Source organism: Lissotriton vulgaris, chromosome 12, assembly GCF_964263255.1.
Source record: "Lissotriton vulgaris chromosome 12, aLisVul1.2, whole genome shotgun sequence".
In the NCBI taxonomy this organism is placed as follows: Eukaryota; Metazoa; Chordata; class Amphibia; order Caudata; family Salamandridae; genus Lissotriton; species Lissotriton vulgaris.
The window spans coordinates 7,087,696-7,114,074 of record NC_141700.1 but is presented as its reverse complement, the minus strand read 5'-3'; the positions used below and the strand labels follow the sequence as shown (position 1 = coordinate 7,114,074).

Here is a 26,379-nt window from a genome sequence, read left to right as displayed (position 1 = left end):
ATACTGCTGATTTCCTTCGTAGCAGTCTTCCCGCTGCTCCTGGCATGCCTCGGACCCCCAGAGTCCGCATGGGCCTCTTTTTGGGTTACCACGGGCGGATCTGTTCTCGGTGGCATCTGAGCTCCTGAAACCCCCCTCGGGGACTTCACGGGCTCCAGTGCTGGCTTCGACTCCAGCTCCAAGACCTGCGCCGGTCTTTCTTTCATTGACGCCGCTCGCGATGTCACCGACACCAGCGGAGGATACACTGCCAACTCCAGTGCCCAACCCTGGGTCAAATCACTCCATTGAAGTCCTACTCCGACTCCTCTCAGGCACACCCGACACCCGCACAGCCTCTTTCAGGCAAAACACACCCGCACCAAGGGGAGGTCCGCAGAGGGTCCATCTGTTTGTGGCTCTGATTCTGAGCAGAGGTTGCCACCACTCGGAGATGACTGAGGTGATGTGGGCGTCGATCATCCCCATCATCATGAAGTGAGTTTGTACCTGGACTCACAAGAGCCCAGGGGGCCTGATGCATCCGCTGATCCCCCACCCCCAGGGGCTGCCAACGGGGGAGAGTACTTCCTTTGTCTGCTGAGGTCCTGGATCTACAGCTTCCTTCTGTTGAGATTGAAACAACTGTGCTTCCTGAAGCTCTGCTGCCTCCGGGACCTTACTGTCATTCAGCAGAGCCCTGCTTGGCTCTCTCCTCTGGCCTAAACCCTGGACAGGAGGCCAGGCGCCAAAGACTGCCGTGCAACCTTGATTTTCCCTTGCAACAAACTCCCCCTGAGAGTTTGGTGTTCCAAGCTTACAGCAGGAAGGTGAACCCTAATGTTTCCCTCAACCCCCTGCATCTATCCCTTAAGCCGCTCTCGTATATCTTTAGCGGCTCGCAACCAGCATTTTCTCCAGGGTTGGCAATCCATCACATCCAACGATGTGTCCTCCAAATCTTTCCAGCAGCGCTATACTTTTTCGTTTCATTCCTCTGCACCACAGGCTTGCAGGGCACGTATTTCCATGCACCTGTTCTGTAGTCCCACAGACATGACCTGCGGTTCAAGGTTGGCCATAAACCTGTTTGCCGGGCTCTCCTAGAGCCTCGCCAGCACCCGCAGGACGTTCACACAAGTGGTGATGGTGATCGCTGCCCATCTTTGGAGATTTGGGAAACCAGTTTTCCCCTACCTCAATGACTGGCTGTTGAAGGCCGACAGTCCGTCGTAGACCACCTCCAGACTAGACCGGCTCTTCTGACATAGCTGGTGTTCTCGGTCAACGAGCCAAAGTTCTTCCGGACTGCAGTGCCGCGACTTTCTCTGACCGGAGCCAGCTTGGGCATGATGCAGTTCATGGCCATTCCTCTGTGGCACTGTGTGTCGATCATTCAAACAAAAATCCACATGTTTGAACCTCTGTCCTGGATCTTGGTGAGGGCAGCCCAGAGGCCCTGATGCATCATACTTCCTGCTGATCTGTTTCGCTCGATGCCATCCGCGAGCTCGGCACTGGGATCTGAAGCATGAGTGGGTCCATTTCCAAGGGAACCTGTCGGATATCATCTGGGTTTCGGAGAAGGCTGCCCAATATCTGCAGTGGCGGCTGCTCGACCTGAATGTGACCTGTGGCACCCAGAGCTGACGGTGGTGACGGACGCGTCCCTGCTGGGTTGGACGGTCATCTGGGTGAGGCGGAGATCAGAGATACGCTACTAATCCATCTGTTGGAGTTGCGGCATCGAAGGCCGTCCCGTCCATCATGGGCGGACGATACAGGCTCTTGTGGACAGCCCCATCCTGTGGGACTGCAACAAGCCGGGGTACGGGGTCCTGTTTCGGGAGGCTTTGTCCGTGGGGGCATCTCCCGGATTGTGAGACACTTTCCAGCAGCCGCGTAGCTAGGGGGGGGGGGCGAGGGGGGCGGTCCGCCCCAGGCGGCACAATTTTCAGGGCGGCAGCCGCGCGGCACTGGCCCCTTGCGGCGGCCTCTAGAATTTATTTGGGGACACTCCGTGCCCCCAAATAAATTATAAAGGCCGCCGCAAGGGGCCAGTGCCGAGCGGCCTCCGCCCGCCGGCTGAATTTCCAGCGCATGCTCCTCCTGACGTGCAGCCCACGACTTCCGGTGCTGCCAGGGAGAGGGCGTGCTGGGGTTGGATGGATTCAAATGTGTCAGCGGGAATCGACCCCTCCAGCGAGCAGCAGGGGGGCACCAAAGCCTAGCAGCAGATGAGACCCAGGAACAGGGCATCCCGAGGGCCACAGGAATTGCAGAAGGCCGTCCCGCCTCTACCGACACTCAGTGCAGTCAACCCTCGAGTCTGCATGGGCTACCGCGAGGCAATGCATCGATCAGGCCTCAAGCCACAGTCACGTCACTCTGGGCCCAAAGGATCTTAGACACTTTGCTGCCTCGATCGGGCAGCACCAGCCACATGAGACCGCTCAGCACAGGTACGCAGACAGACCAAAGTGACTAGGGTGGTCCATCCTCCAATTTAGTGTCACCGGCCCCGCTTACACTGCAGCCCTCGGCATCTTGACCACCTCAGAGCCCCGGCCGGCGACAGACACTCACAGCAGCTCTGGCCACCAAGCTGCTAGGCCGAGGTCGGAGGACTGCGAGCGTGGCCGGGCTCGGGGGTGACGGGGGCCGCCCAGCGGAGGTCGAGGAGTCGAGTGTCCACTGTCGGTCGGGCCGCGTCTGGGGAGCAGCCCGGATGAAGCAGCACAGGCACAGCTGGCAGACTCGCCAGAGTGGCCACCAGTGTTGCACATTGTGGCTGGCGGTGGGCAGCAGCTTAGCAAGTCACCTGCTAGTAAGTGTTTCAGTGACTGTTATTTATTTTTTATGTTATGCACTTAATTGCAGCGCTGCGTCTCGCGGACAGTTACCCCGAATGTCAAGAGAGCGCTTCAACAGACAACTGTACTGATACGAGGAGAAAGTTATGAGGCATATAGCTTGGGCCTCTGCTGAGTTTATTTAGCTCGGTGACTACTTTGGCTCACTTTAACCGGAGCACAGAGGCGGGAGGAGGCGCCCAGAGACAAGGATGCTTGCTTCTCGCCCTCTCCTGTTGTGAAATGGCTTTTTCAAGTGAATAAACACGGCTGCAACAAATACTGGAAGGGTTACCTGGAGCCTAGGTGGGAATAGTAGCAAGGGTTTGTTTTCAAATTTTACTTAGAGACATTGTTCAGCACCGTTGTACCAGCACAAATGGAGATAATCATTTTAAATATTACCTACCATACAGACCAGGAATTTAGAGACTCGCCCAAAATCAGCTCACAACCACCAGTGTGTCCCGACCCCGAGTTTGGAAATGCTGACGCAGAGGCCTTGCTGCTGATGGCAGTTGAACAAATTTAGGACATGACTAGACTTCAATCAATGCAGTGATGATTTCAACATAAAACGTTGCTATTTAGTGGTAAAGCAGAAGCAAATCAATGATAATGATGTGTGGCCGTTTTAAAACTCCTAGACTTGTGTGGCTACTTTAGTTTGCAACTGCAGAATCCCATTCTTGATGTTGCACCATTTTTAATTGTTTAGAGCCGCAACTAAAGTTGTAGCTTTTGTCTTGATAAAGCTTGGCTAACTGCCAAAGAAAGTATTCATAGCAAGCAAGGAATGAAAAAGTAGCCTTTTCCCTTTAAATAGACAAATCTGATAGGGTGGTGACATTGTTTTCTGTAGCATTGTGCTTTCTTTCAGTGTGCCCTCTGCACGCAGCTGAGGTGAAGAGTGGATGGATGGTGAGTTAGGGAGACCATCACACACGTGTGCTAAAGCAAGATGTGTGTGTAGTCCTCATCTTATGAAAAGGGACTTTATAAACCGTTTTATTAAGCATTCCTGACTCATGCAGTATCAAGACCATTATATGGCAGAGATTGACATGTAAGGCGAAGTTCATCAGTGTTGGGAACACGTTCCAGGTCATTATTGATTGAATAGAAAGTTTACGTATCTGTATCGTGTGCAGTACTCGTCTGGGGGTTAGGTAGATTTTTGGAACTGGTATTAACAGGTTAGCGTGTCATGGGTGCATGGGAATTGTCGATGAAAATAGACTATCCCGTTTCCTCTTCAAATGCATGGTTCTGTTGACACACTTGCATGTATATGGTAATTGACTAGAACGTGCATTTATGTGTACTTCGCCACATAAAAGCTACCAGTTCTTTGTGTTTTTGTCACACATTCGGTTGTCAGTGGTGATCCTTCCTGTTGGGCCAGGCCCCATGTGGACAGAGACCATTTCTAGTGCTTTGTAGCACTTTTAGGATGTTCTTGGAGTTTCTTTTTGCTCAAATGGGTGTCATTTCTGATAATTATGTTTCCCTCATCTTCATTGCTTGAATTTGCTTGTGAAAAAGTGTCACTCATAGTTGTTGAAATGGCACTCATAATTACACTGACATTTTGAAAATGTCACACATCGCAATCTGAAACCTTGGCAGCTATGACACCCGTCTCCTCACTCACCCCCCTTTCCTCGAGCTTCTGTTCTTCCACTGCCTGCCGGTCACAAGGAGCAAAGAGTATAAAATTGATGACCTCACAGAAATGCTGTATACTTTTAAAGCTCTTTGTGTATTTTCTGTTGAGTGTTGCAGTTTCCATATTTTTACTTTGCATAACATTCAAATATTGTGGCATTTTCATCATCCTTAGAAGAATGAGATGTGTTAGTAGAGCAGGAGGCTCTGTTGTTTGAGAAGGAGCAGTGTTTTGAAGGTGGGAATGGCATTTCACAGGTGAGATGTTGTTTAAGACTAGAAGGTGTACTTTAAAGGTAGGACAGCAGAGGGGGTCTGAAGAGGCAGTTTTTAAAACCGGAGTGTAGTGTGTGAGTTTTGGTGATATAATGTGAGGGTAGAAGGAGTAATTTAAAGGTTGGATAGTTTAAATATAGGATGGGTTAATATAAGGCAGAGGTAGTAGGAGTATGGAGTAGTTTGGGTGTTGAAGGGGTAATTATGTTTGTATGCATTTATTGATCTAGCACATTCTAAATTCAGTACACTTGTGAGCAGATTTACCAAGATTCACACTATGCGCAATAGTCTCTCTTGCACAACCAACATTAGCATTGTATTGTATTTACTGGCCATTCAGCGGCGTAGCTAGGTGGGGGCTGTCCGTCCCAGGCGGCACTATTTTGGGGACGTGGTCTGTCTAGCCCTGGACTGTGTCATGTATGTGCATGTAACTTGCTTGATCGAGATAACTATTAGCGACGATACTAAGTGTCCCTCGGACCTCTTTCAGTTGTTCGCCGTCCTTTTTCCCCAGCACCCCCGAGGGGGGGCGGCAATATGAAGGAGAGCCCCGGGCGCCACAAGCTCTAGCTACGCCCCTGGTTTCCAGGATCCTTGAAAGCAAAGGCGGGTGAGTTAATCCGGCGGCACCCAGCGAACCACAAACAACTGTAAAACTCAGGAGCCCCAGGGCGTTTTCAGACAGTGGGCAGCACCTGGCTATATGTTTTTGCCGCCGCAGATAAGGCACAGTGCCCAAACGTTTACCTGATAAAGTGCCCTCAAAAGTCTTCCCTACAAAATGCATGTTGACTGGGATGGGACAGGGGGCAGCTGTATACTGCCCTGCCCCTCCTGCCCAGAGTTCTGTAGTGACTGGGCCCAAGTCACCCCAGTGGTTCCAGATTGAACCAGCAGGACTCTGTGGTCCCCACAGCTTCTGGGCATGTGCGTCTGTCCTTCCATCAGGCTACCCCTTCCGGAAGGTCTTCTGGTGCCGCAGGGCAGGGTCTCCTCCAGAGCGGGGGTGTGTCTGGTGGAGACCCCGGGTCGGGCGGGTCTCTGTTCGCACCGAGGGCTGCCTCTGGAGTCCACGTGCAGGGATGCGTCCTGGCGCGGGGCTCTGGAGTGGCTTCTTTCCTTGTGCCCTGGCCTTAGCCAGGCTTTGTTGCTGGAAGGTTCCTCCTGTGCTGGTCCCGTGTCGTGGCGTCGGAAAGACTGCTCTGGACACCCCTCTAGTCTACCTCGTGACCCCCGCAGTCTCTGCGCCCTGGCCCTTTCGGGCGAAGGTGCAGCGCCCAGCCGAAGTGAAGGATGGACTGACAGTAAAGAACCAGGGCAGCGGCACAAAACCAACCCACTGTGGGCGTGTGGGTGACCCTGCCCTGCCCGACACCGCAGGTTTAGATTTAAACCCCCTGCGTGACCAGGCCACGCGCAGAGGGACTCTAGAGAGGCTTCCGGCTCCGGGCCATTAATGCGTAACAATTAGTCCGTAACTGCCCTCCCCTCGCCCGGCCGTGCCGGGGCTCCGAGCGGCCTCCCCGGGACCTGCCAGCGGCGCTCCCCGTCCCAGCAGCCGCTGCTGGTGCCGGCCTGCCGTGGGCGCGGAGCTGTGTCCCACTCGATGAGCCTCGGCTGGAGGCTGAGTCACCGAGCGCCGGGGGGGGGGGGGGGGAGGGGGGAGGGGGGGGGGGGGGCTGGGCTGCCCCCTCTCCTCCCTGGACCAGGCTCAGGCGCTCCCTCTCGATGCATCTCTGCACGGCGCGCGGGTGCCATGGCAACCCCGGATGCTGCGCCTGCATCCCCCATTGTGAGGCCTCCATTGTGCTGAGCGCATCCCCGGGTGTGACCCAACCACCCCTGCGTTCACTGGCCGCCACTCTGCAGCGCTCTTATCTTACTGACGTCACAGCGGCGTCTTTCGCATGTGCTCGGGGGTTTCATTTCCGAGAACAGTCGTGATGCACTTATTCTCTGGTTCCTTGTCTGAGTTGAGATGCCCCCGCGTCCCTGCAGCCCCGGGCCCCCGGGTCCCTGCAGCCCCGGCCCCCGCGTCCCTACAGCCCCGGGCCCCCTCAGCCCCGGGACCCCACGACACTGCAGCCCCGGTACCCCGCGCCCTTGCAGCTCCGGGAACCCGCGTCACTGGCTGTAGTGCAATGTTCCCTCTTTCCAGTTCATTTTCTATCCGTCTCTGCTACGCTCTGCTCTTTGGAAGCCGCGCTTCCTCTTGTGCTGAACCCCTTTTCAACCACCTTTCCCCACTAAGCGATCTGCCTTTCACCTCTCCTCTGAGTGGACTCTGTCACCCCCTGTACAGAAGCGAGCCCCCTCTTTGCCAGAGCGTTTACCTAATCTAGGATCGCATGCCGTGGGGCAGAGGACTACGCACCGAATCATGGCCGGAATGCTGAATAAACAAGCACTGGCGTTGCCAATAGGTCTCGCAGCAGGAAAGTTGGAGCTATTACAATTGCAAATAACCATGCCTTTTATTTTTGTTTTCATTTTAAAAACATAAAGGGCTTTGTCATTTACAAAAGCAATAGCTCCAACTTTCCTACTGCGAGACCTATTGTGCACTGCACAGTGTGGGTGAAAGTGGCACTGCATGGGTGTGAGTGGCTTTGAGTGAGTGGCACTGCGTGGGTGTGAGTGGCGTTGCGTGTCTGAAAGTGGTGCTGTGTGGGTGTGAGTGGCTTTGCGTGAGTGAGTGAGTGGCTTTGCGTGGGTGAGTGGCGTTGCGTGGGTGAGTGGCGTTGCGTGGGTGAGTGGCGTTGCGTGGGTGAGTGGCGTTGCGTGGGTGAGTGGGGTTGCGTGGGTGAGTGGGGTTGCGTGGGTGATTGGGGTTGCGTGGAGGAGTGGGGTTGCGTGGAGGAGTGGGGTTGCGTGGAGGAGTGGGGTTGCGTGGAGGAGTGGGGTTGCGTGGGTGAGTGGCGTTGCGTGGGTGAGTGGCGTTGCGTGGGTGAGTGGCGTTGCGTGGGTGAGTGTGGTGTTGCGTGGGTGATAGTGGGCTTGCGTGGGTGTGAGTGGCGTTGCGTGTCTGAAAGTGGTGCTGTGTGGGTGAAAGTGGCACAGAGCCTTTGATGTGGCCTGGCGCAGGAGAAATGCTGCTGCTGGGAACATGTGGCCTGGCCGTGAAGCAGGGGGCGGGGCAGCGCTGGGGAAGCCTGTGGGAGGGTCATTGATGCCTTTGATGTGGCGATATTAAACCCCCCCCCCCCCCCCCATGACGAAGTTAAACAGTGGAAATTCATTGGGAGAGCAGACTAAAAGTCACGTTTAAGGCTGTGATTCGGACCTTTTGAGGAACGCAGAAAGAGGAAGATTCTTCCTCGTGTTGGCATGGATGGGTTAAAAAAATTGTAAACCACTTAAATCTCCGGTTTTAAAGTGAATTTATTAAATTAACGTGAATACCTACAAAGTGGCCTTTATTTTATTATTTGCAATCCATGCTTACTTTAAAAAAAAAATCCTGATGCAATGCGAGTTTGCTTGATATGATAAAGGTGTAATATCAAACAGATTTAAAATGCTACACAAACAAAACGACTTTATGTAGTATTCTGCAGGCCTTCGCCTTCACAACAGATTGCCAACGCATCGCATGCAGCTACGCCCTGCCACACAAGTGAGAAGCCGAGTCATACGTGTCCTTCCATTTACAACAGACAAATGCCGACCAAGTGCCATCTTATAAATACTTGATCATTTTTAAATAATTCAGGCTTCCATCAGGGGTCATTTTACTTGTTATTACATAAATTATTTACACGATAATTAGGAGAATGTACAATAGAAAATCTTCATCTAATTGTTCACTTTAGTGTATTGCAGTTCTGTCGCGTGTCACTGACAGTCCGGTCTCCATGTGTCCGGTTACCTGTCCTTTTTCCGCTCCTTGGTCTACATGTCCCGGGTGATCAAATCCCATTATATAAACTTTAACGAGAAATGGGTGCAAGCAATCTGTGTGTTCTTTGTATGGTGGCCTTGTATGTGTTTTAGCTTGAGGGCACACATTGTTTCGTTTGGCGATGGTGGGTCGCAGATATAGGTTGGTGGGTACCACGACTAAGTATCTTTTGACTGCATTGGTAGTTGGGTTTATTCATTTATAAGTAGTTTTACAAAGCGTGAACTAGACATGGGCCAGCTGTGGGTCTTGGGGTGTTGTTTCCTCTCACTGCATGCAAGGCAAGGGAAACAGAGTACGGCCGGCCTGCGGCCGGCCATGAATAATTAGGGGAGGAGAAGCCCTAGGGGAGGAGAAGCCCTTTGATGTGCTGGGCTGTATAGAGTGCAGGCATGGTGAAAGGAGATGCGTGGAGGATGGGGGCGGGCTTGGGAAACTGAAGGGGCGGGCTTGGTAAACAGAGTACGGCCGGCCTGCGGCCGGCCATGAATAATTAGGGGAGGAGAAGCCCTTTGATGTGCTGGGCTGGCCCTCTGTTCACGTGAACTTCATGAAAACCGCGGGGCTGAAAGCCCTTAGTTTGACAATGTTTTCGCCACTTGAATTCTCGCTCCGCTCGATGCGCTTGCGCACATCGATAGGTCGCGAGACCTAATCATGCATTCACCCCATAGTCACAGATCTGGTTGAATCCATCATTCTTTTGCTCACTTCGCCACCCCAGTTCAGACCCAGACATATGCAAATCAGTCTGACCCTGTGCCTCATGGGAACAGTCCAGACCAAACTGTCAAGCCAGGTCCTCCGTGGACCAGAAACAAGCTTCCGAGGACCGGTTTCTGGGCATTCCCAGACGTGGGTCTCTTGCTCACTTTGCCACTGAATTCAAGATATCTTGGCTGATAAGGGGTGAAACCCCGAAACTGGTCCCAGGATGCTTGTTTCCCATCCAGGGAGGACCTGGCTTGGCAGTTTGGGCTGGACTGTTCCCATGAGGCACAGGGTCAAGCCTGATTTCCACATGGCTCTGTCTGAACTGAGGTGGTGAAGTGGGCTAAAGAACGGTGATGGATTAAACCCAGATCTGTGACCGGGGGTGAGTCTGAAAGGTTTCAGCGCTCCGCCCATCCTCTCCTTGTGTTTTCTTTGGGGCAGAGTAAGTCCAAGAGCCTCGGTTCTAGCATGCAAGACCAGAAACACTCTGACGTGGAGCACTCGCCTCACACTTTACTTACAATATCAATGCTGCAGAAGAATTGAATATAACCTGTTATTTGCAAAGCCGGGCACACTCACTCCAACTGGATACATCTAAATATTCCTTGTATCCTTCAGCTGCTCTCTTTCTGGTACCCTGGTTGGTCACTCAGAGGGGTGAAGTTACTCCTCAGCTTCACCCCATCTCTGGCAGCAGTCGCTCCTAAAAGTATCATACATCAACTAAACAGGGGCTCGAAGTGGTTGTCTGTAGTTCTGGTAATGGGTCCCCCTGAATGTCGTCCTTTGTCGTCCCCCCCCCCCCCCCACTCACCCCCACCCCCATTCCCCATTGTCAGACTCTTAACGCCTTAACGGCAGCAGCAATTCCGCCACGGTGCGGGGCATTTCATTGTGTGGGCGGGGACGCGTTTGGCAACGGACGTGCGCAGCCCTACGGTGGTAGCGTTCGCGACAGCCGTTGGCCGACGGGCGCACGGAAAGGGTTAACCCTAAAACAAGGGTGTAATTCCATGGCTTTTCCAATTATTTTCAGAAAGAGTGCCCTGCAAGTCACGTCCTCGGTGCGCCCGCCACCTTTGGAACATGTGGGTCACGAAGCGCAGGCCCGGCCTGCTTTGCTCACTCTGGGATTTCAGAAGCAGGAGCAAGAAGTCTGCTTTGCATGATCTGGGCATTCCAGGGCCCATCTGACCACCATGGCTACCAGAGCATCTGTTCCCATCAGACCTGAGGAACGGGGCGTCGCTGGACCTGCCCTCCTTCTCCCTGGTAGGTTCTCTTCCATAGTAAGCGGGAGCTCGGAGCCTCTGTTCCCATCAGACCTGAGGAACGGGGCGTCGCTGGACCTGCCCTCCTTCTCCCTAGTAGGTTCTCTTCCATAGTAAGCGGGAGCTCGGAGCCTCTGTTCCCATCAGACCTGAGGAACGGGGCGTCGCTGGACCTACCCTCCTTCTCCCTAGTAGGTTCTCTTCCATAGTAAGCGGGAGCTCAGAGCCTCTGTTCTAGTGAGACCTGAGGAACGGGGCGTGGCTGTGCCTGCCCTCCTCCCTGGTAGGTTCTCTTCCATAGTAAGCGGGAGCTCGGAGCCTCTGTTCCCATCAGACCTGAGGAACGGGGCGTGGCTGAACCTGCCCTCCTCCCTGGTAGGTTCTCTTCCATAGTAAGCGGGAGCTCGGAGCCTCTGTTCCCATCAGACCTGAGGAACGGGGCGTGGCTGTGCCTGCCCTCCTTCTCCCTGGTAGGTTCTCTTCCATAGTAAGCGGGAGCTCGGAGCCTCTTTTCCCATCAGACCTGAGGAACGGGGCGTGGCTGAACCTGCCCTCCTCCCTGGTAGGTTCTCTTCCATAGTAAGCGGGAGCTCGGAGCCTCTTTTCCCATCAGACCTGAGGAACGGGGCGTGGCTGTGCCTGCCCTCCTCCTCCCTGGTAGGTTCTCTTCCATAGTAAGTGGGAGCTCAGAGCCTCTGTTCTAGTGAGACCTGAGGAATGGGGCGTGGCTGTGCCTGCCCTCCTCCCTGGTAGGTTCTCTTCCATAGTAAGCGGGAGCTCAGAGCCTCTGTTCCCATCAGACCTGAGGAACGGGGCGTGGCTGTGCCTGCACTCCTTCTCCCTGGTAGGTTCTCTTCCATAGTAAGCGGGAGCTCGGAGCCTCTGTTCCCATCAGACCTGAGGAACGGGGCGTGGCTGGGCCTGCCCTCCTCCCTGGTAGGTTCTCTTCCATAGTAAGCAGGAGCTCGGAGCCTCTGTTCTAGTGAGACCTGAGGAACGGGGCGTGGCTGTGCCTGCCCTCCTCCTCCCTGGTAGGTTTTCTTCCATAGTAAGCGGGAGCTCAGAGCCTCTGTTCTAGTGAGACCTGAGGAACGGGGCGTGGCTGTGCCTGTCCTCCTCCCTGGTAGGTTCTCTTCCATAGTAAGCGGGAGCTCGGAGCCTCTGTTCCCATCAGACCTGAGGAACGGGGCGTGGCTGAACCTGCCCTCCTCCCTGGTAGGTTCTCTTCCATAGTAAGCGGGAGCTCAGAGCCTCTGTTCTAGTGAGACCTGAGGAACGGGGCGTGGCTGTGCCTGCCCTCCTCCTCCCTGGTAGGTTCTCTTCCATAGTAAGCGGGAGCTCGGAGCCTCTGTTCCCATCAGACCAGAGGAACGGGGTGTGGCTGAACCTGCCCTGGTAGGTTCTCTTCTATAGTAAGCGGGAGCTCAGAGCCTCTGTTCTAGTGAGACCTGAGGAACGGGGTGTGGCTGGGCCTGCCCTCCTCCCTGGTAGGTTCTCTTCCATAGTAAGCAGGAGCTCGTAGCCTCTGTTCCCATCAGACCTGAGGAACGGGGAGTGGCTGGGCCTGCCCTCCTCCCTGGTAGGTTCTCTTCCATAGTAAGCGGGAGCTCAGAGCCTCTGTTCTAGTGAGACCTGAGGAACGGGGCGTGGCTGTGCCTGCCCTCCTCCTCCCTGGTAGGTTTTCTTCCATAGTAAGCGGGAGTTCAGAGCCTCTGTTCCCATCAGACCTGAGGAACGGGGCGTGGCTGAACCTGCCCTCCTCCCTGGTAGGTTCTCTTGCATAGTAAGCGGGAGCTCGGAGCCTCTGTTCCCATCAGACCTGAGGAACGGGGCGTGGCTGGGCCTGCCCACTTCTCTGGTAGGTTCTCTTCCATAGTAAGCAGGAGCTCGGAGCCTCTGTTCCCATCAGACCTGAGGAACGGGGCGTGGCTGGGCCTGCCCACTTCCCTGGTAGGTTCTCTTCCATAGTAAGATGGAGCTCGGAGCCTCTGTTCCCATCAGACCTGAGGAACGGGGCGTGGCTGTGCCGGCACTCCTTCTTCCCGGTTAGGTTCTCTTCCATAGTAAGCGGGAGCTCGGAGCCTCTGTTCCTATCAGACCTGAGGAACGGGGCGTGGCTGGCCTGCCCTCCTCCCTGGTAGGTTCTCTTCCATAGTAAGCGGAAGCTCAGAGCCTCTGTTCTAGTGAGACCTGAGGAACGGGGCGTGGCTGTGTCTGCCCTCCTCCTCCCTGGTAGGTTTTCTTCCATAGTAAGCGGGAGCTCAAAGCCTCTGGATTTCCCACCAGAAGTTCTTGAAATGTTGTGTCGGATGTCTCTGCTGCCGGCTAAAGGTGGTCCCCAAAGTCATGGCATCGACAACCTCCAGCGCGGGGTCCCTGGATGTGACTAGTGACTGCCCTAGTGAGAGCCTTTCGACCTTGGATACAGGGCATCAGGTTTATTTGATTTGGGCCAAGCCTGTCTGTTCAAGTCGCACATTTTTGAGATACAGTTGTGGCAGCAGTCCTGTTGCTTTGTGTCATTGACTTCAGGGATTGGATGCTCAGGCCTCAGGCGATCTTGTATACCGACTCGCTCAATGTAGTTGACTTCATAGTGCTTTGATGCACAGGTCTCTGGATGAGGCCATCTTGCAAAGCTGTGACTGTCTCTGTGCAATTAACTTCTCAGCGCTTTGATATCTTTCCTACTTTACCCATATGGGTCTTCCCAAAATGAGACAAGTTAGGGACCAGGATGAACTTAACGGCACAAAAGGGGGTGGTGATGGACGGAGCATCTGAACCAATCAAACACTCACACCCAGTCAACAGATCTGGGTTTAATCCATCACCGTTCTTTAGCCCACTCTGCCACCCCAGTTCAGACATGGCCATATGCAAATCAGTCTGACCCTGTGCCTCATGGAAACCGTTCAGCCCGAACTGCCAAGCCATGCCTTCCCTGAACCGGAAACAAGCTTCCGAGGACCGGTTTCTGGTATTACAGCCGTCTTCAGCCATTTGCATATAGCTATGTCTGAACTGAGGTTGTTCTTTCAGCCCTTGGTCATGAGTGGCGACGAAGGGGAATCTGTGGAGTGCTTGGGTGCTGCTGTGTGGGGAGTGGCCGCCCGGGGGGCTGCTGTGTGGGGAGTGGCCGCCTGGGGGGCTGCTGTGTGGGGAGTGGCCGCCTGGGGGGCTGCTGTGTGGGGAGTGGCCGCCCGGGGGGGCTGCTGTGTGGGGAGTGGCCACCCGGGGGGGCTGCTGTGTGGGGAGTGGCCACCCGGGGGGGCTGCTGTGTGGGGAGTGGCCACCCGGGGGGCTGCTGTGTGGGGAGTGGCCACCCGGGGGGGCTGCTGTGTGGGGAGTGGCCACCCGGGGGGGCTGCTGTGTGGGGAGTGGCCACCCGGGGGGGCTGCTGTGTGGGGAGTGGCCACCCGGGGGGGCTGCTGTGTGGGGAGTGGCCACCCGGGGGGGCTGCTGTGTGGGGAGTGGCCACCCGGGGGGGCTGCTGTGTGGGGAGCTGCCGCCCGGGGGGGCTGCTGTGTGGGGAGTGGCCGCCCGGGGCTGCTGTGTGGGGGGGTTGCCCGGTGCAAACCTTCCGCATGCTGCGTTGTGAGTGTGTTGGAGTGTCTGTAGAGAGCAGTAACTCTAGGGCTGGTGTTTCCCAATCATCTCCTGTTTGTCTAAGCTTTAATAAAAGACTGTTAATTTTTTTAATTTTTTATTTTAATCCATCCTTTTGCCTGAGGCCCCAAAGAAATGGGGGGGGGCATTTATTTGAAGAAATGGTTTATGGATTTCTCCTGAGTAGGTCAATTGTTTGAAGGGAAGCCGGTGTGTAATATCTCTTCACCTCTTCTTTCGGGGCAGACAGTTCTGCGATTGTCGGTGGTTTAGTTTCCGAATACACTTTGAAGTTCTCCGTTTTTTTGCTCCAGTGGATGTGTTTGAGGGGCTGATACTTCTGGTTGCTGCTGGTTGCATCAGAGACTGGTGACTTCTTTAGGGGATCTTGGCTGTCTCGCTCGCAGGGGCCACAGTCTGTTCCCCGTTGGATGGGCTGCCTCAGGCGCTAACCTAGCCTCCGCCTTCTCTCCTCTCCAGGACAAGTACCGGAGGAGGACACCGGGCAGAATGGACAGGACCGGAGCAGAGGGGCCAGCAGCAAGCCACTATGCATGAATGGCACCGAGACGGTGCAGATCAGCACCAAAAGCAAGACTGAGCGGAGGGCGAGCGCCTCCTCTGGCGCGCAACGCAAGGCCCACTCTGCCAGCAGCAAGATCCGCAAACTGTCCACCTGCAAACAGCAGTGAGCAAGGGCCAGCAGCGCCTGATGGTAAGTATCCGTACTTCCCTGGTTTAGTGTGCGTACCAGTCTCACTGACCATGTACAGTGAACGTACCAGTGCTTCGAGCATGATCTGACCACTGAATGAGTACAGAATAGTACCGCTGCTGTAGGTTTACGTTCTAGTGACGTTGCTCCGCTAGAGTGACTGTACATGCCCCTGCTGGTGATTGAGCGATTGACTTTTGGCAGTGAATGTACACAGTGGTGGTGTTGCACTGGTAGGGTAGGCAATGTTGTATGGGTCGGGTAGCGTCAGGTCGGGTAGGTATAGGAACGTCACTGGTCATGCCGACCTAGGTAGAAAGCAGAAGTTGTGTCTACTGGTGGTTCAGCCATGGAAAGTACACAGTAGTGGTGTTGCCCTGGTGGGGTAGATCTTGTCGGTGGGTAGGGTAGGTTGGGGTAGATCTTGGCATGTGGGTAGGTTGGGGTAGATCTTGGCGTGTGGGTAGGTTGGGGTAGATCTTGGCATGTGGGTAGGTTGGGGTAGATCTTGGCATGTGGGTAGGTTGGGGTAGATCTTGGCATGTGGGTAGGTTGGGGTAGATCTTGGCATGTGGGTAGGTTGGGGTAGATCTTGGCATGTGGGTAGGTTGGGGTAGATCTTGGCATGTGGGTAGGTTGGGGTAGATCTTGGCGTGTGGGTAGGTTGGGGTAGATCTTGGCGTGTGGGTAGGTTGGGGTAGATCTTGGCATGTGGGTAGGTTGGGGTAGATCGTGGCGTGTGGGTAGGTTGGGGTAGATCTTGGCGTGTGGGTAGATCTTGGCATGTGGGTAGATCTTGGCGTGTGAGTAGATCTTGGCGTTTGAGTAGGTTGGGGTAGATCTTGACGTGTGGGTAGGTTGGGGTAGATCTTGGTGTGTGGGTAGGTTGGGGTAGATCTTGGTGTGTGGGTAGGTTGGGGTAGATCTTGGTGTGTGGGTAGGTTGGGATAGATCTTGGCGTGTGGGTAGGTTAGGGGTAGATCTTGGCGCGTGGGTAGGTTGGGGTAGATCTTGGCGTGTGGGTAGGTTGAGTAGATCTTGGCGTGTGCAGTGGTCATGCTTACCTGGTATAAGGCTGCAGTCATGTCTGCTGTTGATGCGGCAGTGGCCTCTTAACTACGAAAGTGCACTGTGATGGGGTTGCCCTGGGAGTATCTCTAGGGGTATCCGTGGGGTTCTTGCTTTGGGCGGTTGATCTTGGCCTGTACGGTGTGTTCCTGATTACCTTTTTCTGTCTGTTGTAGATTCTCTGGATTCCTTTGGGTCTTTGCCTTTTAGCCCCAGTTGGAGACCCCTTTGGACCCGTGCTCAGGGGAACACTTGAAAATCCAAAAAGTTCTTGAAACCGAGTGACGTGACGTTGTGGAGAGCGGGCTTGGCGTGAAGGTGTAGATCCGGGACCAGTGCAAGATCCCCCGCCACACTCTAGCTCAGCTCTTTCCTGGATGACTCGCTCTCCAACGGCACCTCCCTCTAAAGACTGGGGAGACGGAACCCCTGTGTTCATTCTTTCATGGAGACCAGAGGGGAGAGGACAGGACATGGTTTTTGGAGATATTTATTTTGCATCCACTTGTTTCCTGTGTCTATGGGCGAGTGATCAGTATTTGACTCGTTTTTTAATCACCCCATCTGGCGCACCCGGCTCCTAAGTCCCATCTGATCCCTTGGACCCTTGACATCCTAACTCTTTAACACTGTGGCTTCTGTGCCACCCTTCTGCCTGTGGCCTTCTTCTGCCTCTTAGATCCCTCTCAGTCACCCTCTGTCCTTTGCTGTATTGGGTTTTCACCACTTTTATCAAAGAGGAGGCCTTCCTCCTCTCGACCTCGCTCATATGCCCCCGGTGCCACGCCTTACCCTTTTGTGGCACCTTCATTGAGCGAAGCAATGCCCCCGCTTCAATCCTGCATGCCACTGCTTACCTCTGGATTGCCTACATGCAGTACTTGGCATCCTCTAGCTGCCCTCTGACCCCTTAGTCTGTAGCAAATCCAGAGCTTCTCTGTGTGCACTTGTGACTTGTTGTTCTGCTGCCAGCATCTCTGGTATTCAAGACCTCACCTTCATTTCCACTGAGACCCCCTGTCCTAGTCTAGTCTCAGGGCTACTCCATTCCTCACCGCCTACCACCCTTGCTCAGGCATGTACCTGACCTGCTGGCCTCCTCATGCTTCCCTCTTCTTCTGTCTCCTGCTTCTTTCATCTTCTCTTGACTCGCAGGAGGTTCTTTACATCCCCCTTCACCCCAAGTTTCTTTGCTTGCCATGACGCCCACCCCCGGATTCTTTTCCTGCCCATAGAAGCCTGCAGTCTACACTTGGCCGCCTCTCCTGGTTCTTTGTTCGCCTCTTGACCCTCAGATTCTCCTGGTTTTTAAACACCCCTTGACCTCTAGGTTCTCCCCGTTCCACTCCAGGATCCGCTGGAAGCTTGAAGTTGTGGAAGTGCACTTTATGGTTCAAACTCGTGTCCTGTGCTGGTCCCATTGGGCGTCCATCCCTGGTGCGCACTGCGATGTGTTTGAAAGACAAACCTAACGAGCCGATGGTATTAAATCCTATACACTTGCATGGGAGCCGGCACCAGTACTCGCCTGGAGGACTTTCTTTATGGAAAGAATAAAATTTATTGGTGAATGTTTTCATGTTGCAAAGATAATCTGAGTTGGATGGTAACCTTGTTTAAGGATGGAGTCGCAGGAGGGGGGAGGGAGAGGGGGGGGTAGATTGGTGGAAGGAGGGGTGCTGCTGTACCCAACGATGGAGCCAGTCTGTAAGGGTGGGGGATTTGCGGTAGAGTGTATGTTGCGGCATCGAGGAATGGGGCTGGAGGAATTGGAACATGGCCGGTGGAGGGCCGCAAGGGTTCCTCAGGATGGTGGGCGGCTTTATCCAAGATGGAGCACAGCTGCAGCACGGATCGAATGGAAACCATCCTCAGACCAGAGCGGCAGCCTCACCAAAGGAAGGATGCCCTCCCTGCACGAGGAGGGATCGCACCCCTGCCAACAAGGGAGGTAGCACAGGACGCAAAAGCTCCTGCTGCGCAAGGGTTACTCTACCCAACGGGAGATACTGTGATGACATGCCTTATGTCCAGAATGCTGCGGTGCAGCATCCGTGGGTGAAGAGCTGCCATGCTTCGGAACCACAGTAGAGCGAAAGGAGAAAGGCTGGAGTTTAAAGAGGGATGTGGAGACCTCCAAGGTGGGATGGGCATCCGAGGAGGGAGGGTCTCCCCTAAGGAGGGAGGGGACCTCTCCTGTAGGATGCCAGAGTCTGGCGTTAAAGGCAAGTGCTCTGCGCTGGCTCCTTAGGCTTGCACTGCAGAGCATTTTAACCACAAAGGAGGCCATTTTACATCGAGGTATGCCAACGGATGTGGGGGAGGGGCACAGGGGGAGTTTGGGGATCAGGACTGGAATGGTGTGGGGTAGAAGCAAGCCTGGGGTCTAGATGGGATTCATGCAATATTAGTCTTGCGGTGAACAGACCCCAGACAAGCCAGTTGGGTATTAAATAAAATGTATGTAATGAAAGTTATATGCTATGCTGAATTTGTGTATGTATAGATTGGAGGGAATGTTATGGCCACCCTAACCAAAGTTATAAAATAAACATTTTTTTTCAATTCCATTTAAACTCTGGGATACGCATTCCGGCTGCAGTGAAACGTCATCTGCATTGCTTCCCCCCATCAGTTTGGGGAAACTGTGCCATGATTTGTGCACAGGGGGCCGTGGTTGTGCACAGGGGGCCATGATTGTGCCAGAATGGCTGTGCAGACTGTGGTACGCTCTTCGTCTCCAGCTGCTCCGGTGTCATCCTCTTCTGCTCCGGTCTGGCCTCCTCTGATAGCGGAAGCGACAGGTCCTCCATCTGAACCGTCCATCCTCCACCTTCATGGCGATTGAGCAGGGTGGCCCCGGCTCGTTCAACCTGCTGCTGAAGTGGAGGACGCCACTGTATGAGCTCGAGGTCCATTTACAACATCTGTTTGTTCTGGTTGGCGCCTTGCTTTGTCACTTGGCGCGACAGGGAGGATGTTGACCCTCTCGGGTGCATTTATCAGACGTGTTGTGCTATCCTTTGACTGGTAATACTTTACATCCCTGAGGCAGTGCAGCAGGCAACAGAGGGCGAATCACAGTGCATGGAAGCCAGAGGAGGGTGGGGAGAAGCAACACAGGGATACGCTGGCGGGAAGATACCTGGAGGGAGCGGGTTCAGAAAGCAACACAGCGGAACAGGGAGGGAGCATATGGAGACTGCAAGAGTGAGAGGGTGGAAGTGTACGAACAAGAGAGCACAACATGGAGTTAAATTGTGCGGTTCGAATGGCAAAGCTTTATAAAACTGAAAGCATACGCAAGAGCAGCTCAAACGACAAAATGGTAGACAATTAACTTTTTATAATGTTAGGAAAATAAATTTGCTGGGAGAAGTGGGGAAACAGAACAGGGAAACCACATGCACTCTTATGAAGTGCTTTAAGAAACAGATAAAGTTCCCAAAAAGCAGACCCTTCTGCAAGGATAAAAGGAGCCAATCAAAAAGAAGGTAAATGGGCTTCGTGCCGCAGGAGGGACAAAGTCTACGTGGACGGCCTAACATTATTGAATAGAAAGTAAGAGTGACAAAAGAGAAAGTAAATGGAAAGCAATGGGATTTTCAATAAGTCTTTTCCAACCAGACAGCTGTACTGTCCGGCTTTGGTCTAAAAAAAGAAAAGAACGCATTCTTGCGCCCATGCCTAGCGTACCACCAAATCTGATCACGGATCACGCTTGGATAAGTGCACTAGTGTCGTGAGTGAGTGGCAATGACATTAAATTAAGAGCAAGTTCTGCAGTCCCCTCTTCCTTTTCGTGGCTGCAGTACCCAGAGACGAAGCCCGGTCTTCCAACCCTCCAGCTGCACTTGACCGCACACAGCCACCCTTCAAAGGCAGAATCCAGAATTCTGTGCTAGCGTGGCAAGCGATAACTTCAGGCAAGAGGGTTCAGAAAATTGTAAGCCAGGTTGCGCCTTGTCATTTCTACATACCGCACCATCCACGGAACGGCTTACGGAGAACCATTTGTCCCTGTTGCAGTAGGAAGTGCAAGCTCTCTGATGAAGGGAGCCATACAGAGTGTATTGATGTAGAAGTTAATCGTGGTTGCTATCCCTAACACCCCCCTCCCTACTTCTTGTTGCTGAAAAAGGAAGGGAGCCTTCCTCCGATTTTAGACCTTCAAACTCTCAGTACCTTCCTGAGTAAGGACTGATTCAAGATGTCCACCCTGGCCCAGGCCGGATCCGTCTTGACCTTGGAGGCTGGATGGTAGCGCTGCATCTACAGGACTCTTATTTCACATCCTGTCCTCCCCAAAGCCATGATCTGTGGTTCAGAGTGAGCCAGGAGCACTTCCAGTTGCCTCTACTCCACTTCGGCCTCACCACTGCCCCTACGGTGCTCATGAAAGTGATGGCAGACGTTGAGGCACACCGTCGAAGGTCGGTGGTTCCAGTCTTCCCATATCTCGATGACTGGCTGCTGAAGGTGCGCTCACCTAAGGCATTCATCGCTGACCTCCAGACTCCTGCATACGTAACATCGTTGGTATTTACTATGAACATGCAGAGGACACAGCCGACTCCTTCGCAATAGCTCCCTTTCATCTGAGCCATTCTGGACATGGTGCAGTTTCACCTCTGACCCTTGGAGCGAAGAGTTCTGCATTTCAATGAGATTGACTCTGAGGCTGCTGGGACTGAAGGTAGCCTGCATCCTTCTGGTCAAGCACGCCAGGTGGCATATGTGGGGTCTGCAGTGGGATCTGAAGTCCCAGTGGGGGTGGTACCAGGGTTTCTCTCTGATCTGCTCCGAATTTTGGTGAGACTGCGAAAGGTCTACAGTAGTAGCTATTTGACTGCGATTGGGTCCGTAGGAGACCCCTCTCCCTACCCCACCTAGAGCTGACAGGGGTGACCGATGCATTGCTTCTGGATTGGGGCAGCCATTTGGAAGAAGGGGAGAAAAGAGGCCTCCTTTGGAGGCTCGGCTCCACATGAACCTGTTGGAGCTGCAAGCCATTCACTTCCTGTTGACTGCCTTCCTGCCATGCATCAAAGGGAGTTTGGTTCATGTGTTTACAGACAACACTGCTGCCATGTGGTACAGCAACAAGCAGTGAGTTGGGGTTGTGTGCCCTGTGCCAGGAGGCCCTGTGTATCTGGACATGGCTGGAATGCCAGAGGATTTTCCTGGAGGTGCAGCACCTGGCAGGATCTTTGCACGCTGTTGACGCTTTGTGGACCACGGATAGCAGTGACGCTCAAAGGTGCTGCAAGGTCTCTTTCACGACTGGGGAGAACCATGGCTCGATCTGTTCGCCACTGCAGAGAACGCACAATGGCTGCACTTCTGAACATTTGAGTTTCCAAAGTTGTTCTTGCTTGGAGACACCTTATACTTAAAGTGAGACTCTCCACTCCTGTACGCCTTCTTGCTAATACCTCTTCTGCCCAGAGTTCTGAACAAGATCAGGATGGACCGGACCCAAGTCATTCTAATGTCTCTGGATTGGGCACAGAGCGTGTTATTCTGGGCATTCGCATCTGTGCTCCTTTCAGACTGCCTCCTCGGGAGGATCTCCTGTCGCTGCAGCAAGGCAGGGTCCTGCAGCTGAACCTGCACAACCATAGCCTCCGTGTTTGGAGACTGAGTGGCAGCAGTAGAGCATTTTTGACCTTCCTCCTAAGGACATGGTTGTTAGTTTGGCAGCTAAGTGTTCCTCCACCACGTTTGTAAACGCCTGCCATTGGGACAAGTTTGTGGCTTGGTGCGCTGGCAAACAAGCCTTACCATTTCACACTAAATTGTCTTATGTTTTGACGTTTGCCGTATCCCTAGCCCAGCCCGGCTTTGCTTTGGACACAGTTAAAGTGTAATGCACTTTTTCAACAGGTTACAGCATCTGTTTCCCTCTTTCTCCTTTTGTTATACCCCAGAGGGACTTGAATTTAGTTTTGACATTTCTCATGAGTTCTCTCTTTGAACCAATGCACAGCTGTCCTCTCAGGTTGCTAAGCCTCACGATTGTCTTTTTTGGTGGCCAATACCTCAACACGGAGGGCGAGTAAGCTACAGGCTTTCTCTGTAAATCCTTCTACCTTCTTCTACTCTGAAAAGCTGCTGCTTAGGACTAGTGACCCCTTTTTACCAAAGGTGGTGAACCTTTGCACATCTAGCCTCCCAACATTCTTTGCTCTGTCATCCCTCTTAAGGAGGAAGACAGATTGGATCTCCTGGATCCTAAAAGAGCTCTCTGCTTCTATATTTATCTCACCAGTCAGCATCAAGTGGACAACATGTTCCTTCTTGGATTAGCTGGAGAAATGAAAATCAAGGCTATGCAGAAGGACCTCTCTCGCTGGATCGTGATCTGCGTTGGCTGAAGGGCAGGCTTCAGAATGTTGCAGGTTCCTTCCACCAGAGCCAAGGCTGCTACCACCGAGTTGTCATGTGGAATGCCTGTGCTGGACATTTGTTAGTGGGCTATGCAGGCATTTCTACACACTTTCACCAAGACTGACTGTCTGGACAGCTAGGTCTTTCGAGATGGGCATTTTGCCTGTGTGTCCTGCAGGACTTTTTGGTTTGAATCCGTTCAGATACACCACCTGAGAGATGCTGCTTTGGTATCTATTCAAAAAGTTAGGCTTCCATGGTTGGAAGTCTCTATCAGAAGAACTTTCTGTTCGAGGCATATGGGCTGCAGATGGTACATTTATGAATAGATCGCCATCTGGTGTTGGGCTCGGATGGTTGCACTTGTTTTTCTCTTGGAGAAGTCTTTTGTCGTCACAAGACTGATGACTCCTCCTTTGGTTGCTAGTGCGCGTGGGCATCGGCTCCATCCTTAGATTGTTTTTTTCCGCCATCGGGTTCGGTTGAGGATTGAAACGCTCCGGATCGACTTCGGGGAAAAAAGTAATATTTTGGCGCGTATTCCCTTTCCAATTCAACGGTATGGTTATCGAACGAGAGTTTATTTCCATCTTGACGCGTTTCGACGTCAAACAACAAAAGTTACAACTTCTACGTCGACGAGACCGGGAGGCCTATCTCGACGTAGTCCAGCCCTGAGTCCATGGAAAGGACTCCATTCAAAAAATGTCCAACGTGTGGTGCTAAGTTCCCACACAAGGACTTACACGAGGTGTGCATTTTTTGCCTATCACCTGTACACGAATCCAGGGACTGTGAAGCCTGCGCAGCATTCTCCTCCAAGTCGACTATTAGAAACTGTTGAGCCCGAAGACACGAAGTCTCGAGAATGCAGTCAGAGGCAATCCTGGAGCTGTTCGAGGCCCAGCACCCCGAAGAAGAAGAAGAAGATGAGGAGTCTGGGTCGGAAGTGGACGAGTCTGATGTCGAAGAAATAGACGATCATCAAACCGTGAGTGACGACGTCCCTTTACCGAAAAACCGACCCCGTTTGGTGTCGACCCCGCCTTCGAGCCCGGTCAGACTACCGAAAAAAAATTCCGACGCCCTGCCTTGGGCCCGGCAACGAAACCGAAACAATCGGCCTCCCACTATGTCGGATCCGAGAAGCGATCGACACCGAAGCTCCATACAAAGGAAGGCTCGCAGTCGAAACATTCCATGTCGAAACCGAAACATGCTTCGACGCCGAAGACTTACTCGACACCGAAAAAATCGGAATCAAGCAAATTCTCGGTACCGAAAACACAGAACACTGACGGTCAGAAGCAAAGGCACCTTTCGGAACCAAACATTTCGGTACCGACACAGGAGCATCAGACTGATCCAAAACAAAAGTCTTTGTTTATCGATCCGCAAACTGGCAAAGTGGTGACAAAACTACCTAAAAAGAGGAAGAATGAACAGTTGGACGACAAAGCTCCTCCTCCTAAAAAGAGAACAATGGGGACAAATACAACTCCTCCTCTTTCTCCTCAACCTACAGACACACCATCTTCTTCTCTTCCTCACACTCTGCCAGCTATTCCTGCACCTTCTACACCTCAAACAGATGTAGAAAGTGATACAGGGGAGGGAGAACTTCATGGGGATGACGACACTGCCCCAGATGAAGCAGACCCATGGGAGGATTATGATGCAGGGTCAGATAACTATAACGACCCCAAACTATATCCCTCAAAACCCTCACCACCTGATGATAATACAGGTTTTGCACAGTTAATTAATAGGGCAGCAAAATACCACAAGGTAGATTTACACAAGGAACCTCAAATAGAGGATTTCCTTTTCGAAACACTGCCTGCTGCACAAAGAACATCAGGAACACTACCTATGCTTAAGGGTCTTCTCAATCACACAGCTGACATATTCAAAGATCCTTTGAGGGCTAGGGTATTAAACCCAAGAATTGATAAAAAAATATAAGGCAGCCCCAAAGGACCCAATATTTATCAGGGGACAGTTACCTCCCCACTCGCTAGTAGTCACAAACGCTCGTAAGGGAGCAAACTCATTAACTACAGGAGAAGCTCCTCCTCCTGATAAGGAGTCTAAGTTAATAGATGCCTCTGGCAAAAGAGTAGCATCCCAAGCGGCAAACAGCTGGCACATAGCTAATACACAAGCGCTACTTGCACGTTATGATAGAGCTCATTATGATGAGTTGGATAAACTCATTACACATCTCCCCAAGGAACATCAAAAAAGGGCAGATCAGCTTATACAGGAAGGGAAGATAATAACTAACACTTCCATTAAATGTGCTTTAGACGCAGCAGACACTGCAGCAAGATCCATCAACACCAGTGTCATGTTAAGAAGACAAGCATGGCTTAGGGTCTCAGGGTTCAAACAAGAAGTACAGACATCCTTATTGAACCAGCCTTTTGATGAAAAAACACTTTTTGGCTCACGTACAGACGAGACGTTAGAAAAAATGAAAAAAGACACAGAAACGGCTAAATCAATGGGAGCATTGCAACAGCCAAGTCAAAGGGGTTCCTTTTGTAGGTTCACCTATAGAGGGGGGTCAAAGAATACAGGCACAAGCCAGCAATCTACCTCTTTTACACCAACATCACCCAGAGGTAATTCAAGAGGCAGTTACAGAGGTAACAACAACAAGGGTAGAGGTCGCGGAAATAACAACAACCGCAACTCCCCAACCCCAAAACAGTGACTTCATACAACTCCCCCCAGACCATATAACACCGGTCGGAGGACGTCTATCACTGTTCCTACCTGTCTGGGAAAACATCACATCAGACAAGTGGGTGAGACAAATTATCCAACATGGTTATTGCCTAGAACTCACAGCTACCCCACCAAACATCCCCCCCAAACAGCGTCCAATGAGTCAAGATCATCTGACATTATTAAGAGAAGAAGTACTAGCACTTCTACAAAAGCATGCAATAGAGAAGGTCCCAAAAGATCAACTGGGAACAGGAGTATACTCTCTATACTTCCTGATCCCCAAAAAGGACGGGTCCCTAAGACCAATATTAGACCTCAGACCTCTCAATGCTTACATAAATTCGGAGCATTTCCACATGGTCACGCTCCAACAAGTACTCCCTTTACTGAAGAAAGGGGACTTTCTTTCTACGCTGGATCTAAAAGACGCTTACTTTCACATCCCAATTCACAAAGCCCACAGAAAATATCTCAGGTTTGTTGTGGAACGTCAACATTATCAGTTCAAAGTCCTTCCGTTTGGGGTCACAACAGCACCAAGGGTGTTCACAAAATGCCTAGCAGTGGTTGCAGCACACCTAAGAAGACAACAAATACATGTCTTCCCTTACTTGGACGATTGGCTAATAAAAGCCAAATCACAAGAAGAATGTCTTCAAAACACACAAAAGACCATTCAGTTGCTGCACCAGCTAGGGTTTATGGTGAACTACAAAAAAATCCCACCTACAACCAAACAAGATTCAACAATACCTAGGGGCTACTATAAATACAGAAAAAGCCATAGTATACCCCAATCCAATCAGGATACAAACAATGCTCACGTTGATCAAAAGATTTCAACTGCAGCACTCAATAACAGCTCGAGTGTTCATGCAGTTATTAGGGATGATGTCCTCCTGCATACTGCTTAAACCATATGCCAGACTACAGATGCGTCCGCTGCAAGAATGTCTAGCAACACAGTGGAATCAGGCTCAAGGTCAGATTACAGATCTGGTGTTGGTAGACGACCGCACACATCATTCTCTGAAGTGGTGGAACACAACAAACATTTCCAAGGGGCGGTCGTTCCTAGAACCGATTCCACAAGTGATAATAACAGGGGATGCATCGCTCACCGGATGGGGAGCGCATATGGACAAATATACAGTGCAGGGAAGATGGAGTGTACAGCAAAAAAGACTGCAC

General features: G+C 52.5%; 1 protein-coding gene across 1 annotated transcript in view; it reads left to right on the top strand.

Annotated features, from left to right (window-relative positions):
* Positions 1 to 17,637, top strand: part of STK11 (serine/threonine kinase 11) — a 202,929-nt gene extending 185,292 nt beyond the window's left edge. The window contains exons 9-10 of the mRNA XM_086946696.1: positions 14,760 to 14,994; positions 16,239 to 17,637. Of these exons, the coding sequence (XP_086802822.1) occupies positions 14,760 to 14,971 (212 nt within the window). The 3' untranslated portion in view covers positions 14,972 to 14,994; positions 16,239 to 17,637. The remainder of the gene's footprint in view (positions 1 to 14,759; positions 14,995 to 16,238) is intronic.
* Positions 17,638 to 26,379: the final 8,742 nt, after the last annotated feature.